The sequence below is a fragment of the Vitis riparia genome, chromosome 13, assembly GCF_004353265.1.
Source record: "Vitis riparia cultivar Riparia Gloire de Montpellier isolate 1030 chromosome 13, EGFV_Vit.rip_1.0, whole genome shotgun sequence".
Taxonomy (NCBI): Eukaryota; Viridiplantae; Streptophyta; class Magnoliopsida; order Vitales; family Vitaceae; genus Vitis; species Vitis riparia.
In genome coordinates this window covers 3,570,009-3,585,271 of record NC_048443.1, presented here as the reverse complement: position 1 = coordinate 3,585,271, position 15,263 = coordinate 3,570,009, and the positions used below count along the sequence as shown (strand labels likewise).

At 30.5% G+C, this 15,263-nt stretch overlaps 1 protein-coding gene across 2 annotated transcripts; it reads left to right on the top strand.

The window, feature by feature from the left end:
* Positions 1 to 5,859: 5,859 nt before the first annotated feature.
* LOC117929392 (EEF1A lysine methyltransferase 4) lies at positions 5,860 to 12,646 on the top strand. 2 transcript variants are annotated; one of them, XM_034849703.1, is made up of 9 exons: positions 5,860 to 6,129; positions 10,446 to 10,559; positions 10,671 to 10,739; positions 10,864 to 10,883; positions 10,971 to 11,023; positions 11,143 to 11,173; positions 11,272 to 11,353; positions 12,120 to 12,215; positions 12,425 to 12,646. In XM_034849703.1, exons 1-9 carry the CDS (start codon positions 5,946 to 5,948, stop codon positions 12,535 to 12,537), a joined length of 762 nt encoding a protein of 253 aa, XP_034705594.1. In that variant the 5' UTR covers positions 5,860 to 5,945; the 3' UTR covers positions 12,538 to 12,646. The 2 variants fall into 2 exon arrangements, with proteins under 2 accessions (XP_034705594.1, XP_034705593.1); XM_034849702.1 differs by having other exon boundaries at positions 12,120 to 12,490.
* Positions 12,647 to 15,263: the final 2,617 nt, after the last annotated feature.

The following is a 15,263-nucleotide window of genomic DNA, read 5'->3' as shown; positions in this document are numbered from 1 at the left end:
CATCTCTATTGATAGCGCATGACGGCTCGTTGCCCAGGTATGTACCCATTTTCCCTCTAATCGTTGTCTATGCATGTCTCGACTCTTATGTGTGCATGATCATTCAGGATATTCATTGATTTACTCATAAATTGCCACGTCAACTTTATTTTATTAGTAGAGACCCGACTTTAGGGACTTAGAGGGGTGCTACGGTCTTTACCGTGCCTTCCCGATAAGTAACCTGACCCCCGAACCCGATCCGGTTTTTCGTAGATCACCTTTTCCAAAATAAGGAGTCACACTTAGGGTTTTCTTTCTTATTTTGTTTACCCTTTTAAAATAAAACAAAAATAAGTGGCGACTCCAAGTCATTTTTGAATAAATAAAAATCATTTTTCAAATAAAAATCGAGCTTGCCATCGAGTGGGGAACGCATGAGCCGAAATGCGGGGTCCACACTTTGCTCAATCCATTTGGGCAAACCCTAAGGTATGACGAAAACTAAAACCTAAATGAAGACCCAAACCTTCAAAAAAAAGAAAGGGCTTGAAATGGAGGTCTTGAAGGCTCTAGCTCTCATATGATGAATATCGAAGTCATCATCGTTGTGATGTAGCATCATGTTGGGCATACTTTCATTTGAAGTGCCGATTGAATCTTATTCAAGTTTTACCTTGTCTTTATGATGCCCTACTATTTGCTCGTGCCCTACTTATTTATTCTTTTTCATGTAGAGTTAAATCAGTCTTGGTTGGTCATAGCCTTTTGTTTTGTTGCCTAGACATTCTAGTTAAACAAGAATTGATATTGTTAATGTCAATGATTTTAAAAATAATTTGTATTTTATATTATATAATAAAAATTTATAATATATTTATTTAGAAGATATTTTTATTAAATTAAAATGATAAATTAATTTTTTGATAATTTTATTTAATATTTTCAAATAAAAGGGTATTTCAAGAAATAATTATAAAAGTGCATGTAGATAAAACTGACTTATAAAAGTTAAAATTCATTTTTCTATATTTTTTTAAATTAAGCACTCAAAACCATGGTTTTAAAAATCGGACCAGATCGGCCGGTCACGGTTCCGGTTCGGTCCAACCAATTGGATTGGAAAGCAATCGAACCGGAATCGGACCGTTTGAACCGACGGTTTGACTAGCAAATCAGACGAACCGGGCAATTCCTCCAGTAGTTCATTTTCCTTCCCCCTTCCCCGTGCGATCGGTACCCCCACTGCTGCCTGGAGCATTGTCCGACTGGCAATGGTACCTCCACTATCACCTAGAGCATCATTCTGTCGGCAGCACCCAGTGCCACCTCCCCGCCTACAAAGTCTTATCACTCTCCCACCCTCGGCGACACATTGGAGAAGCTTCCCCTCTCTCCCTCCCGATGATTGGAAGTCTGGAACCTCCCATCCATTTTACCCCCCCTCCCCACCACCATTGGAAGTCTAGAACCTCCCAAAGAGCTTTCCATTTTAGTTTTTTAAAATTTAATTTTGATGTTTTATATTTAATTTTTTTTATTGATTATAATTGTAGTGATATGTTTAATATTTAATTTTTTATTTTTGTTTTATTTATTGTACATTGAAATTTTAATTTATTGAAATTATTTAAAATATAGGGTTGATTGACAACTATAGGTAAAAAATTTTGTGAAAAAAATCAACAAACATAATAGATAATATCAAAATTTAGATAGATTTTATTATTTTTTAAAATTTTAATAATATATAAACTATATATTAATGATGTCACCGGTTCGACCAGTGAACCGTGAACCGGTAACTTTTCCGGTTTGATGACCGGTCTGATTACAAAAACATTGCTCAAAACCCATTTTTTTCCTTTCTATTTTTAATGAATTTAGTAGAAGCTTGATAATTTATTTTCTTCTTGAATTTACTTATTGTTAATTTTTATACATTGATTTTTAGTTTTTTTTTTTTTTTTTTTGGGATTTTGCAAATTTTCAGCGATTTATCCGTGATATATCGATTTTTTTTTTTTATTTTTCTAATATTAGGTCTAATGGGCCACGTAGCCCATTTCGGTAAAGCCCATCTTACTTTGATGGCTTGTTTGATAGCTCCTCCGTTCTTAGATTTGAATTGAGGCCCGCTCACCACTTTGTTAAGTTTGGGTTTTATTAATTATATTAAAATATTAAATACATACAATATATTTAATCTAAATATCTAATATATATATGTATTATAAATTAATTAAAATAAAATTATTATAATTAAATTAATTTTAATTATTTTATTATATCTTTTGTAAGATAACTAAGGCAATATATATATAAACTTACAAATAACATTATCAATTGTTTTTTTTGTAAAAAAAAATTTCTTATACATAATGTTTAAAAACCGGATCAGATTGGGATTGAACCGGGATCGGACCGCTTGAACCGACGGTCGTTGGGTGAACCAGACAAACCGATCGATTCAATTGATTTTAATTTTTTAAAAAAAAAACAGCATCAAAACAACGTTGTTTTGGAGTCTTATATAAGAAAATGAAAATCTAAAAATCCTAAGCCCACAACCTCCGAAGTCTAAACCCTCCCTCCTCCCCCCGCAGCACTTTCCAGCCTGCCACTCTGCCCGCCGTCGACGTGTCGCGGCCCACGACACCAAGACAACTCCCGTCGGCAGCCTACGACACCCACACAACTCCCATCGGCGTTGGAAACCTCCTCCCCTTCCCTTCATGCTGGTACCCCGCCCCCGGCGTTGGAGTATATATATTTTTTTTTTCTGATTTTTAGTGCTAGTGTGAGCTTTTGACATCTTGGTTCTAATTCAGATTTGGGTCCTAACAAATCCTCGAGGTGTTGAAAGACTACCCCCGGGTATCATGGTATCTAAGTCAAATTTCTATTTCCATATATTGTGGGGTTCGCCCAGTGAGGTGCGTCATTTACCATAACCTTGATGCCATTTGTAGTTGAGTTGTTAATTAATCCATTATAAAATGTATCTGGGAGGAATATGATGTTGTTTCTCCTTGGGCTAATTGCACCTTGGTTGCAGGACCAACCACTGATCATTAAGTTTTGGGCATGGTTTGAGATTTTAGCTTGGTCACTAGATTTGGTGTTCTTGTTGAGAAAGGCACCAATGCACATGTTTGCTGGATGTCAAGCTTGCTTCAGTCAATTGAGACAAAAAGGGCACCAATCGCCATGTATAGATGTCAAATCCAGTGTGATAAAAGCTCTTTGTGGATGCTTCTTCAGTATAACTATCAACCACACCTACTGTCCTAGGCTTACTATTGATCTTGGCCCTACTATCAAGCTGACTGGAATCCTACCAACCTTTATGAGGTCCAAATGGCCACGGTTCAAAATGAGGAGAATTTCATATCCACACTTGAGAATCTAATTCTATGAGCATCCTTTGAGGTTGTTTTGCACCTTTAAAAATATTAAGTACAAAGTTGGGTGATTGTTATAATTGGGATAGTCTTTGAAGTCAAAATGCAATAAAGAGGATGAATTTAGACTTCTGTGGATTGTTATTAATTTTTTAATTTTTATATATATATATAAAATAATAAAATATATATTTATGACGTCATCGATTCGACCATCGGTCCGACTAGTGAACCGTGAATCGGTAATTTTTCCAATTCAATGATCAGTCCAATTATGAAAACATTATTTATACATTTACAATCATTTAAAAAAAATACTTAGGCATTATAATCATTTCTTTCATATCTAAATTAAATGTATTATTTTAGTATTAATGTGTTTTAAAATTTTATATATCATTATCATAAATTATATCATATATGCATCAAAATAACTTTAATATATTATTATTATTATTATTATTATTATTATTATTATTTAATTTTTTTCTTCAATCTTTTCAATCTTTATTTTTTTATAAAAAATTTCACTAATATTTCTTAATATATCCCATAAATCTATAAAATTCAACTACTATATATGAAAATAAATATTTTCATCCTTGCACAGTTCACTCACATACACCACCCACATTTTCAGTGTTACCTTAAAAGGTTTTGAAGGTCGAAAGCTTTTTTTGGTTTAATTTAAAGTCTTCAAACATAATTAACCGGTATTAAAAAGAAAAGGTTGAAGCATCAAGAAAAGTACAATGCATTGACTAAAAAAAAACCCAAATTTAATAATTAATGTGTCAATTATGAATGTGCAGGTGGTTGAATATAATTCAAGATATAATGATACTTCCAAGAAATTTCCTATCTTGGAACTTCTATAAAATTTTTGGTTTACCAACCAACATTACCAAATTTGGAATTTACTTAGAAGCCAAACCTTACCCTTTTTGGTAGTAAAAGCAAGATAAAAACTAGGACAAAGAAATAAACTATAGAAAGCAATGGGAGTTACTTCATTGGATGGTTATATTATCTAGTAGAAAATTTTAATGCATAAATAAATACTGCATTCAATTATTATTATTATTATTATTATTTTTTATAACCGAGGAACTTCTATAGTCAAATCTTTATAGGACTCTTCATGAGAATTTAAACCTCGGTGCTGACCATCCTACAACAACCGATATTGAGTAAATTTTTTTATAATTGAGGAACCTTCTATGGTCAAACCTCTATATAAGAATTTAAACCTCAGTGCTGACTCTCTTACGATAGCCGACATTGAATAAATTTAGAGTATCATCAATGACAAAATTTAAACTAGGATCATGTGCTACTTACTAAGACTACACTTCATAGCATTCGTCTTGACCAACTAGGTTACCATGATGGGTACTATATTCAATTATTGCTATGAGTTGTTTGATATATGTAGTAAAATTTTGACCATAAAAAAGTAAAACACAAAAAAGGATATACCAATAAACAAAGGTATAAATAAATGAAATCGTTTTTCACATACAATAATTTATTATCCAAGATCATTGTATTATATTATTTTCTAATTTTCTTATTTAAAAATTTAATGGAATTAATCTTTTCTATCTTCTTTTCTTTTTTATAAGTATTGATAACTTTGGGATACATTTAATTTTTTTTTTAATTTTAAAATTGGAAATTTTTTATATAAAATTAGAGCATCTTCTAAAAAAAAATATAAATTTATATTAATATTTTAAAATTTTTAAGGTGGTAAAATTTGTTATCATTTTTTTTTTAAATCATTACCTTTTTTTTAAAATAAAAATTTAGCTTATATTTTTAAAAAATTTAAAGTGGTAAAATTTCTTTGATATTTTGATTTTTTTTAAAATAGTTTTTAAAATGATTACTTTTTCGATGGAAAATTTAAGAGTTGTTTTATCTAATATAATTTTTTTTATTTAAAAAAAAAGAAAGGTATTAGAATAAATATTTAGGTCAATTTGGTAACCATTTTTGAAAAGAATTGTAAAAAATAAATTTTAAGATGTTTTGTAAAATAAAATTATGTAAAAAATTTAAAATATTTTTAGCTTATATAATGTTTTATTTTTAATCATTTTATGTGTTTGTATAATTATTTTTTAAAATAATATTTTAAAAATAATTAAAAAATATTTTCATCTTATTTTTTATTTTAAAAATAAAAAATAAATTTTTATTGTAAAACGTGTTTTCTCAAAAATTTTAAGTAAAATGTTCTCCAAAACATTTTTAGAAAATGGTAATCTTAAAAGTTTTAAAATAAAATGAATAAATAAATTTAATATAATTATTGTTGTAATTATTTGAGTGACTTTTTTTGGACAGGCAACAGACATGTCCCACCAACTCAAATCCCCATCAGACGCACACAACCCAAAAAGCAACAAACCATCACTTCTAAGTCTCTAACATAACATCTAACCCCCCAACCATAAATTAAAATAAAACTGAAAACACCCGCAAAACCACATCCCCAACCTAAAGACAAAACCAACCACCGCCACCACCACCACTTCCGCCGCCGCCTCCACCACCATGTACAGGGACGTCTCCAGCTGCAACTCCTACAACTATGGCGACGCTCTCTACTGGGACGCCCGCTACATCCAGGAGGCTGGCTCCTTCGACTGGTACCAGCGCTACTCTGCTCTTCGCCCCTTTGTCCGCAGATACATCCCCACCTCGTCTCGCGTCCTTATGGTTGGTTGTGGCAATGCCGGTAATTTCCAGCCTAACCCATTTTTGGATTTTGTATTTTGTTTTCTTGGTTCGGATTGAATTACTCTAGTGTTGGGATTTAGGGTTTTTGTGGGAGTTCGGTTTGTTGCTTTCTTTGGGAGCTGGCAAAGTGCGGGGAGGGGTCAGAAATTGGAGTTTTCGGCTTTTTTTTGGGAGTTGGGAAAGTAAGAATACGTTTCAATTTAGCAATAATAGAGCATTTGGCCTAAACGGGGTTGGGTTTTGTTTTTGGGCAAATTTGTTGTTGCTTTATTTGCGTCATGGGCAAGTGTGGGGAAGGGAAAGGAATTGAAAAAATCTGGGCTCTTTGTTTGGAGTTGGGGGAATAAGAACATGGCTCAATTAAGCAATGATAGAGTATTTAGCTAAGTGGGGCTGGGCCCTTTTTTTTTGGGAAAAATTGTTTCCTGATCTGCCTGGAAGTTGGGCAAGTGTGGGGGAGACAAGAGATTGAAACTTTTGGTTTTTTGTTTGGGGTTGGGAAAATGATAGTGTTGCCTCAATGGAGCAAAAATAGTTTACTTAACTAAGTGGGGTTGAGTTAGTTATTGAGATTTTTTTTCTTGCTCCGTTTTGGTGCTGGGAATATTTGGATTTTTGTCTGGGGTTTGAGGAAAAAAGGAATATAGCCCTAATTGAGCTAGTGTTGTATTTCGCTCAGTGGGATTGAGCTATTTGGAAAAAATTGTTTGTTTGCTTTGTTTGGGTGCTGAGAAAGGATGAGAACTTGCAATTTTTGGGGTTTTGTTTGGAGTTCAGGGAATGAGAACATCTATTGAGCAGCAAACGTTGAGCATTTAGCTCTGTGGGGTTGGGTTCTTTCTTTTTGGGAAAATTCATTCTTCTGTGTTCTTAATTTTTTTTTTTTTGGGTTGTTTCTTCTTATCATTTTGCCTGAGTTTCGGTAGTAGGAATGTGTAGGGAAGGAGAAGAAATTGAAACACTACGTGGAAGTTGAGAAATCTTTGGAATTGACGAATAGTAGGATCTTTGGCTAGGTGGGATTGGTTTATTTTTTAGGGAAGTTTGCTTTTGCTCTGTTTGTTTGTCGTGAAGATGTGGGTGGGAAAGGAAAAAGGAATTGAAATTTCTCTTGGGTAGTTTTCTTTTTGTAAATTCCTCTGTTCAGTTGCTGAGAGCATAGGGAAAAGAACTGCACAAAAATATTTAGGATTTTAGGTGTTTCAGTATTTGAGACTTTGAGAAAACAAGAACTTCTTGGCTTCTCCTATTGCAGTGGAAACCGTTACTTGACTCTGTGGAGATGGGTTGTCATTTTCTTGCTGCCAAGTGAAATGACATTCAAATCCTTCCTTTTATTTCCCTAGTTTTTCCAGCATTCTAAGGGAAACTTTTTGAATGTGTTTGTTAAGTGAGAATGAGGAGTGGAAATGAGCATCTCATTCATTTGCTCTTCATTCCCATGTTTGGTAACTTAAATGATGATGGAAATAGAATCAAAAGTGATTCCAATGGAAATAGAAATCTCACTTATAAGTGGGATTTCAGTTCATCCTAAATAGGAGGTATTTTGATTCCCTAAAGTTATTTTTAAAAATACTTTTCAAAAATTTAAAAACTAAAGACTTTTTTAGATAAGTTATTTTTAAAAATAATTTTTTTGTTTTGATTTTTATACAAAACACAAATTGTAAATTCAATTTATATGATATAACTAACTTTAATTCATGTCTTATTAAAAAAAATAAAAATTATTACAAATAAATTAAAAAATAAATAATTTTAATAAAATATGAATATTAATAATATAATAAAACCATAAATTATATTTTTTATAAATATTATAAAAATATAGATATTAACATTAATTGATTTTTTTAAATAAATAATAATAATTCAAAATTAATAATTTCTTATACTATTTATATGATTTTATAAATTTTATAAATTTTATAAATATTATAAAAATATGGATATTAACATTTTATAAAAGCATAATTTATATATTTTGTTAAAAATGAAGAATAATTATTCAAAATTAATAATTGCTAATACAATTCTATTTTAAATTAATATAAAAACAAATAAAATTTAATTTTTTTAAGGTATAATAAGCCAAAATTTTCTTTATATGCATACATTTATTACTCAATAATGAAGATGTCTATAATTAATTAATTAGTTTTCTAAATTTTAAATTATTCTTAAAAATTACAAGATCTATTAAAGAATTTAAAGCATTAATTAGTCTTATATACATTTTTTGAGCTTTAAATTATTTTTAAAAATTGCTAAACTTATTAATAAATTCAATACAAATCTCACTTGATTTGAAATTCATTTTCTCTAGTGAAAAACATGAAAAGAACAATTTTCTATTTTACTTTGTTTTTAAAAATTGTTTCTAAAGAACAACAACCAAATAATGTTATAAATTTTTAAGAACACACACCCAAATAGGTTTTTATTATTTAGCAAAAAAAACTCTCAAAGATTTTTTTAAATGAAAATAAAAAATTATTTTTAATTATGTACAATGTGAGATTTTTTTTAAATAAAAATAAAAAATAATTATTTTAAACCATATATATGGTATTATTGGTAATTTCTTTATTTATTTATTTTTTCATTTGCATTTTCATTTTTATTTGACATTGAAATGGAAACAACTTATCATTCCAACCTTACATTCCTATATGCATCCAAATACAAGAATTGAAATTACCAAGTTCATTCCTATTAACAGGGAATAGGAATGGAAATAAAATATTCATTACAATTCCTTAGTCCCGCGTATCAAACGCACACTAAATGTTTTACCCTACTTAGTCAATCTGTCCTAAGTGGATATTACCCAACCCGTAAAGAGGGGTATACCTGCAGAAAATATCCTCTAAGCCTTGTAGCAATCCTAAAAGGGGGACCTATCCTCTAAATCTTGTAGGGCCCATTAATTACCCCTTTGAAAACAGCTTATACCTAAAAGAGCTTTCAAGAAAGTAAGGTAGACCATGTTCATACACCTTGTTTGAAAGGTGCACTCACTCCTTATAGACGATAGTGGATTTTTGGGCCACATAAAGTTGTCAGAGCAATGCTCTTAGCTGTATCTTTTGTTTTTTTCTCTTTGTTATTGTGTGATGAAAACAAATTTAGGGAGAGATATTAGAAGAATTCTTGGATTCATACTATTTCAGAATTGTTTCTTCTCTACTGTAACAAGCTTGTGAGAGACTACTGAATTATACTAACTCAGTACATCTCCAGAAGTTATGTAGAGGATAATCTTCTTGCATATTAAGAGGATTTCCTTTCCTATCATGATCAAAAGGAAGTTTGGTAGTTTACATTGCTCTTGCAAGCATAGAAATTATGGATTGCTCCTTTTTTATGAACTAGCTTTTCCTTTTCATGTTGCTGGTATCTAATTAAGTTCACAAGTAAGCAAAGATTTGAAACTGCTAAGAAGCAGTTGTTTTCATAAAGGCATGGTGAATGTATGGTTGTGAAAGAAAGTCAGCGAATTTGAATGGAGTAACCACCAATATGTTACTCTATGAATCACTTCTAATTTCTCTAAATGAAAAATATGTTGTTTTGGACCTCCTCAATCTGTAAGCAGCAGGAAAATGATTGGTAATTTGGTGACTCTGTTATTTATCAAATTGAGAAATGTTGGAGCAATGAAGCTCACTCATTACTCATTGGAGCTAAAAGGATATAGTTGTGGTTTACAACTATGTACCAAATTGGCTGCATTATGAAAAGTTTGACTTTGCTTATGGTTTTGATTTTTTTTTTCCTTTTGATTTCAATATACACCCTGGTATGAGGTGGCTTATCATTGTCCCAATAGCTCAAAGGAAATACAAATGGGATGCTTATGGTCATGTTTCATTATGTTAAACACCCTTTTGTTGTCTTATAGCACCTGCATTTCCAATGCCATAAATATGTTATACACTGTGAACTTGTTTAAATTAAGTTGTAAATTGTCATTTTAAGAAGTAATGGTACAATTTCAAATTTTAGAGGTGATGGTGTATTTATATGGTTGAATTCATGTAGAACTAGTTCAGAAAGTCAGAGTATCCTGAAAACAACAATTTGGGGAACTCAGTCTTTTCCTCTACCCAATACCTGTTATTTGATAGTTCCTTTTTGTCATTCTCCATATCAGAAAGCTAATTGTTGATTTGTTGTTGAAGCTTTGCTTAACCACAATGTCATCTGACAATTGCAGCATTATTGCTGTAAGATACTTCTACAGCCTTTCTACTTGCTAACAAAGCTTCTGAAGGGTTTTTTTTTTTTTTTTTGTCTTTAACTTTATAGTTATGTCAGAGGACATGGTCAAGGATGGGTATGAAGAAATAATGAACATTGACATTTCATCAGTTGCCATTGAGATGATGAGAAGGAAACATGAGCACATCCATCAACTGCAATGTATCATTTCAAAACGAACAGCTTCATTAATTCCTTTCATGAAACTTTACCATGTTCTTTTAAACTAAAGGCTCAGTTTTTGTGCTATCTTTCTTTAATAAATTGCTGTAGATATGCAAATGGATGTCAAGGATATGAGTTTCTTCCCAGATGAATCATTCGATTGCGTTATTGACAAAGGTATAGTCCTGCCCTTCATCAATGCCCTTTTAAAGGTTGAAAAGTTTGAACTAAGTGCATTTTATGTTAATAATAATTTTTCTTTGCTGCTGTCACACACATGGGGTGCTAATCCTCTATCTAGGAACTCTTGATTCTTTAATGGTAAGTTGTCTAAATATACTCATGTTTCATCCATTTTTTTGTTAGGCATCTTCTCATTTTATTTTAATGTGTTCTTATAATTTCTAGTGTGGGACCGATGCTCCAATTAGTGCTTCTCGGATGCTGGGGGAAGTGAGCAGGTCATATGCTTCAGAACCTCTTAAAGCTTATTAGAATGCTGTTGGCTATAGGAATTATTCGATCTTTCTTAACCTCTGACTGCTTATTGTAATCTAAAAAAATTTATTCTTGGTTGTAGGCTTCTTAAACCTGGAGGGATCTATATGTTGGTAACCATATACTCAAAGCTGAAGCTTGATTCTGGTTGTTCTTTGTTTCATTTTGGAAATTTGAAATAGATAATCTGTTACCAAATTGCCATGTCCAGATAACCTATGGTGATCCAACAGTAAGGATGCCTCATTTGGGTCGACCAGTATACAATTGGAAAGTTGAATTATACGTCATTCGTAAGTTCTTTTTCTCACTGTATGGTTATCTCCCTCCTCTTCCTCTCTCAAATCATTTAGTTTTTAGAAGCAACTCATGCTTTAATCTTGTAATCTCATTTTGCTTAATATTTGTCATCAAAGAACCCCTTTCGCTTTGATTGGTTCCAAACTGTTGGTGTTCTTTTTCACATTTGTTGGGCTGGATCTTGCTTGGAAAAAGTGAAGTTCTTACATCCATTATATAGTCACTTCTTTTAGTTGCATCATCTCCTAAATATTTACGACAAGTAGCCATGTAACAAGTGACTGAGAATTTGTATAAGTATTCCAATTTGAATATGGATATTCTTAAAGTGCAGACACTAACCTTCTCACAACAACAAAAGAAATTCCTTCTAGGCATTCAAGTAGTGAAAGGACTATGGAATTCCTGACTGCAAGAGCATTGAAAGCATTATTCTGATAAAAAACATAGGATCCTGACCTCAAAGTGATAATGATGCAATGTGTACATCCATTGGTACGAGGAAAAGAATGGAACTACTGAATACAGAATTCCCTTTAGAGAGAGCTTGTTGGTTGTGTATGGACATGTAGCTTATTGATTTCTCAGCATTTCAATATCAAATTCTGGATATCTAGAATGCTATAATATTTGTCCTGGCCTGGTGTGTTTTGTGTGCTTTACTCTTTCACTTACCATGATCCGTTTCATTATCAAATGGTGAAGAATTCTAATATTCTACTCACTGTCTTTTCTTTGGCCTTTTTTAAATAATTGCAGCCAGACCAGGATTCCAAAAGCCAGCAGGTTCTACTTCGTCAGCAAAATCATACTTGGAACCGGTTCCTACCACTGAGAAAGGGCTACTTCTTCCAGGTTTTGTTTTGGAGGATCCAGATTCTCACTATATATACATCTGTGAAAAGATGGATGAAACAGCAGAGCTAGGCAACATACCCGCCTATCCATTGACTTCTGATGTTTTGTAGGAATTAATTCTATGGAAGAGCCAAGGGAGTTGGTTCCTGCTCTGTTTCCATGCCTTGGCATTCACTGACCCTTTATATGTTTGTTGTTGTATGTAGAACCCCCGTCTAGTCGACAGACATTCTCGGAGTTATCAGTGTCTATTGACCATGATTCCATTGTTATGCTCTGCAGGCCAAATTATCATTTGACTGTGAAAACAGATGGATGAATAAACGAAGCCCATCAGGCCAAAATATTCACCAGCTTCCATCTCTGTCAGTTGTGCAATAACTGTTCTCCAAAGCTTAGTTTTAAATAAAGACATTGTTTTTCTTGCATTGCTTTTGTTTTTATCATTTGCTATGTTTTACTCTAGACATCAAACCTATTATTTCCTGATCTATTGCTACCATTTGCTGATTTGAGTGAGCATATATCCTCTCTCAATTATCAATAATTTTGGAATAGGAGATTAATAATACAAATCCCAATACAACGTATAATAAACAAAAATTAATGCTACCAAGTTAACATCAGTTTTTAGCTAATTAGATTTTATGTATATATTGAAAGATAAATGATGAAAATCTATCAAAACTCGTAAAAAATTTGGAAAACCTTAAAAAAAATAAGATAAAAAAGGAAGCAATATTCCTCGTATTGAAGTTATTTTATTACATATTGTGGACCCCGTATTTCGGCTCATGCGTTTTCCACTCGATGGTGAAACTCGTTTTTTGTTTGAAAATGATTTTACTTATTAAAAAAATGACTTGGAGTTGTCACTCATTTTTGTTTTATTTTTAAAAAGGGTAAACAAAATAATAAAGAAAATCCTAAGTGTGACTCCTTATTTTGGAAAAGGTGGTCTGTGAAAAAATCGGATCGGGCTTGGGGGTCAGGTTACTTATTGGGAAGGTACGGTAAAGACTGTAGCACCCCTCTAAGTCCCTAAAGTCGGGTCTCTACTAATAAAATGAAGTTGATGTGACGATCAATAGGAAAATCAACGGATACTCAAATTGACTATGCACATATGAGAAACGAAACATGCATAAAGGATGACCAGAATGGGAGTAGATGCATACCTAGGCCGCGAATGAGCAATGCACTATCATAAAAATGAGGTCAGTGTATAATAAAGAATACAAAACATATCACATGCATCACCAAACAGAAATTAAAACTGTTCGAGGGAAAACTGGATTCTTGAAATTTATTTGAAAATTTGAGTCTTAGAGATTATTTGAAAATTGGGTTTTTAGAAATTAAATGTAAGAATGAGAATTTTAGAAATTAAATTTGAAAGAAATTGGAATTTTGAAAATTATTTGAGAGTTGAAAATTATTTGAGAAGTATAAACTATGAAAATTGAATTATAAAAATTGGAAATCTTGGAAATCATTCGAAGGCAGAATTTTTAGAAATAAATGAATAAAATGATAATAATAATAATAATAATAATAATAAATAAGTAACGAAATAAATGCGAGAATTGGAATATTGGAAACCGAAAATTAAGTTCGAAAATTGGAAAATTTGAATTTCAGATAACTAAATTTGAAAATCGAAATTTTGAAGAATTATTTAAACACGAAATTTTAAATAAATGAATGAAATAATAGTGATGACGAAATAATAATGACTGGATAAATAATTGTGGAAGTTAGGATTTCAGAAATTGGAAATTTTACTTAGGGATTGGAAATTTAAAGAAACATTTAGGGATAGAATTTTAAATAAATGAACAAGTGAATAAATAAATGAATAGAATAATGAAAATAATAATGATTGGATAAATAATTACGAAGATGAGAATTTTGGAAATTGGAAATTGAATTTAGAGATTGGAAGTTTGAAGAATTATTTAGAGATTGAATTTTAAATAAATGAATAAGTGAATAAATAAATGAATGGAATAATAATAATGACAAAATAACAAAGATTAAGTAAATAATTGCAAAAAATAAAATTTTAGAGATTGGAGATTGAATTTAGAGATTGAAAATTTGAGAAATTATTTAGAGATGAGATTTTTAATATATGAATAAGTGAATAAATAAATGAATAAGGTAATAATAATAACGAAAATAATCATTAAACAATTGAATGTGAATAGTGGAATTTTTTAGATTGAAAATTAAATTTAGAAGTCAGATTTTTGAAGAATTGAACTTTAATGATTGGAATTTTTTAAAATAAATAAATATGAAATAATAATAATAATAATAAAAAAAATGATATTTAAACGAATAAAAGTGAATGGTGGAATTTTTGAGATTGAAAATTAAATTTAAAGTCGGATTTTTGAAGAATTGAACTTTAATGATTGAAATTTATAAATAAATAAATAAATATGGAATAATAATACTAATTAAAAATAATATTTAAACGAATGAAAGTGAATAGTGAAATTTTTGAGATTGAAAATTAAATTTGGACGTTAGATTTTTGAAGAATTGGACTTTAATGATTGAAAATTTTAAAATAAATAAATAAATAAATAAATATGGAATAATAATAATAATTAACAAAAACAATATTTAAACGAATAAAAGTGAATAGTGGAATTTTTGAGATTGAAATTAAATTTGGACGTCGGATTTTTGAAGAATTGAACTTTAATGATTGAAAATTTTTAAAAGAAATAAATAAATAAGTATGGAATAATAATAATAATGAACAAAAACAATATTTAAACGATTAAAATTGAATAGTGGAATTTTTGAGATTGAAAATTAAATTTTGGACATCGGATTTTTGAAGAATTAGACTTTAATGATTGAAATTTTTTAAAAGAAATAAATAAATAAGTATGGAATAATAATAATAATTAACAAAAATAATATTTAAACGAATGAAAGTGAATAGTGGAATTTTTGAGATTGAAAATTAAATTTGGAACTTGGAAAACTAGACCTAAAATTGGAACCTTAGAAAATTATTTCACGAAT

What these genes read in the sequence shown, in the direction of transcription:
- LOC117929392 (XM_034849703.1), top strand. Translation starts at nt 5,946, where the DNA reads ATGTACAGGGACGTCTCCAGCTGCAACTCCTACAACTATGGCGACGCT. An exon ending in GGTTGGTTGTGGCAATGCCG is followed by an intron (nt 6,130 to 10,445) that starts GTAATTTCCAGC and finishes TTAACTTTATAG; the next exon opens with TTATGTCAGAGGACATGGTC. An exon ending in CTGGAGGGATCTATATGTTG is followed by an intron (nt 11,174 to 11,271) that starts GTAACCATATAC and finishes TGCCATGTCCAG; the next exon opens with ATAACCTATGGTGATCCAAC.